This window comes from Etheostoma spectabile, chromosome 5, assembly GCF_008692095.1.
Source record: "Etheostoma spectabile isolate EspeVRDwgs_2016 chromosome 5, UIUC_Espe_1.0, whole genome shotgun sequence".
Classification (NCBI taxonomy): domain Eukaryota; kingdom Metazoa; phylum Chordata; class Actinopteri; order Perciformes; family Percidae; genus Etheostoma; species Etheostoma spectabile.
Window position 1 is genome coordinate 17049432 of NC_045737.1, and position 1947 is coordinate 17051378.

Sequence of the window (1947 nt, forward strand, 5' to 3'; positions counted from 1 at the left end):
TTTGTTAAAGCACCAATTGTCAACCCTAGAATTACGCCGCAGTATCGATAAAGGTATTTGGTCAAGAATATCGTGATATCTGATTGATATCTGATTTTCTCCATATCGCCCAGCCCTACTTTTTACCTGAATTTTGGGTTTTTCCTGCTGGGAGCGTCAGGGTCGGTGAGTGCCAGAGTGTACAATTTACTGGAGTCACATCCTTCCCACTCCAAGCAAGTGGGTCGATTCTGCACCTGCAGGTGAACACGGGTGACAAGAAGTGGTGGTGCGTCAGCGTCAATTTAACCTGTGGATGCCTGAGCTTTAGCAGCTCTGACGCCCATTGGAGGCGCTATTCGCGACATGTTACAGCTGCAGACACGCTGGAGGCATTATGTAACAATACTTCATAATTTGCAAACAGACTGATACCTGATAATAAATTACAAAGCAGCGCTGGTTAAAAAGAATAAGCTTTTAAGCTGACCCAGAAACTACGCTAAGTTAACGGAGTTGTTAGCTTGGCTAGTCAACATTAGCTAGTTAGCTGACTAGCTAACCTGTGTTGGTGTGAGCACTTTGCCAAGTTCGTCGATTTCCACAGACTCGTATTCAACAGTCAGAGGCTGTGCAGGCTTCTCCTCGACCTCCGGCAGTGCAAGAGGCCCGGTCCATTGGCTCAAATCTACGGGCATTTTTAGACTTGACGCTAGTCTGGTTGCCGACGTTGTGTACTGTACCTCTACATGCAGTAAACACAAAGATGCTGTGTTCATGTACCACTAGGATAGATAGTTTCAGGTAGACTTTGTGTGTTGAGGTAAAAAGTTGAACCATGTGGATCCAAAAATATCTTTAATTGTTTAATTTTAAATCAGCCAGAAACGAACTATAGCAGATGTGATTTTTTTAAGTCAATCCTCTACTGTAAAGTTAAAAAACACCTGCTAGTTTTGACGTAAATCCCCTTTCCTTACCAAGAGATCCTTTTATTAGCATGTTTTTTTTTTTTTACCATTTTTTACCGTAGTAGTCGTAATTGCTTACTTTCCTTCGTCACTTTGGATCTAAATTGATTATATTTTTCTTGTGTTTAGTAGTTCAGTGTGGTGAGCTATATTTTCCTGAGCAATCCGACTACAATTGAACGGCACAAACTGCACTAGCGCCAGGGACCGCCAGAGGGCGTTGACCAGGTCTCTGCCACATGGATTTTGGTTTGCTAAACTTTCGGTCAATCAGACCACACATCCTGTGCTCACATGCTCCACAGTTTCAATTTCCAAATATCCGTTTTTTAGAAACTGGGCTCTCGGACTATAAGAGCCCATTTATTGCGCAAATTGATTAATATTTTACCGGTCAATGCTGGGGATGTGTAGGCCTTCTCCTTTCTAAAAGGTTATATCATTAAATCAATGGTGTTCTAGAACGGTGATCTGTGCTAATCAGTAGGCCTAGGCAGTATAGTTTGACGCAGTATGTTGTATTACATGAATGGTGTCTGTTATTATGGCTTTTTGGTCTAAATGTCTGCCACAGCACAGATCTTGTTGCGATGCGGAAGAAAGACCCAAAAGCGGAGTAGGTAAAAGGCTTCAAAAAGGCTTTTATTTCAACAAAACGAAGTCCACAAACACACAGGGTAAAACAAAGTCCCAAACAACAAAGACCAAAAGGCAAAAAAAATAGGCAAAGGTCCGTGGAGGGAAAAGAAAAGTCAAAAAAACAGGGAAAACTACACGCAGAAAACTCACGGGGAAGCTCAGGACCAACCCACGGGGACGATACGCAGACCGGACACAAGGATTTGACAAGAGAAGCACAAACATTAAATACACAAGGTAATGAGGTAACGAGAGGCAGGTGACAACAGGGCAGGGAAGCAGGTGGAAAACATCAGGTAATCACAAGAGCCGGAAGACACAGGAAGTAAACTAAAGGCAGGACGAGACAAAAACCAGA

General features: G+C 42.8%; 2 protein-coding genes across 2 annotated transcripts in view; one reads left to right on the forward strand and one right to left on the reverse strand.

Moving 5' to 3' along the window:
* Positions 1-770, reverse strand: part of pebp1 (phosphatidylethanolamine binding protein 1) — a 2893-nt gene extending 2123 nt beyond the window's left edge. The window contains exons 1-2 of the mRNA XM_032517111.1: positions 543-770; positions 127-236 (exon numbers count right to left, since the gene is read on the reverse strand). Coding sequence (XP_032373002.1) covers positions 127-236; positions 543-758 — 326 coding nt within the window. The 5' untranslated portion in view covers positions 759-770. The remainder of the gene's footprint in view (positions 1-126; positions 237-542) is intronic.
* Positions 1-1947, forward strand: part of wsb2 (WD repeat and SOCS box containing 2) — a 28478-nt gene that overhangs the window by 7838 nt on the left and 18693 nt on the right. The window lies entirely within an intron of this gene.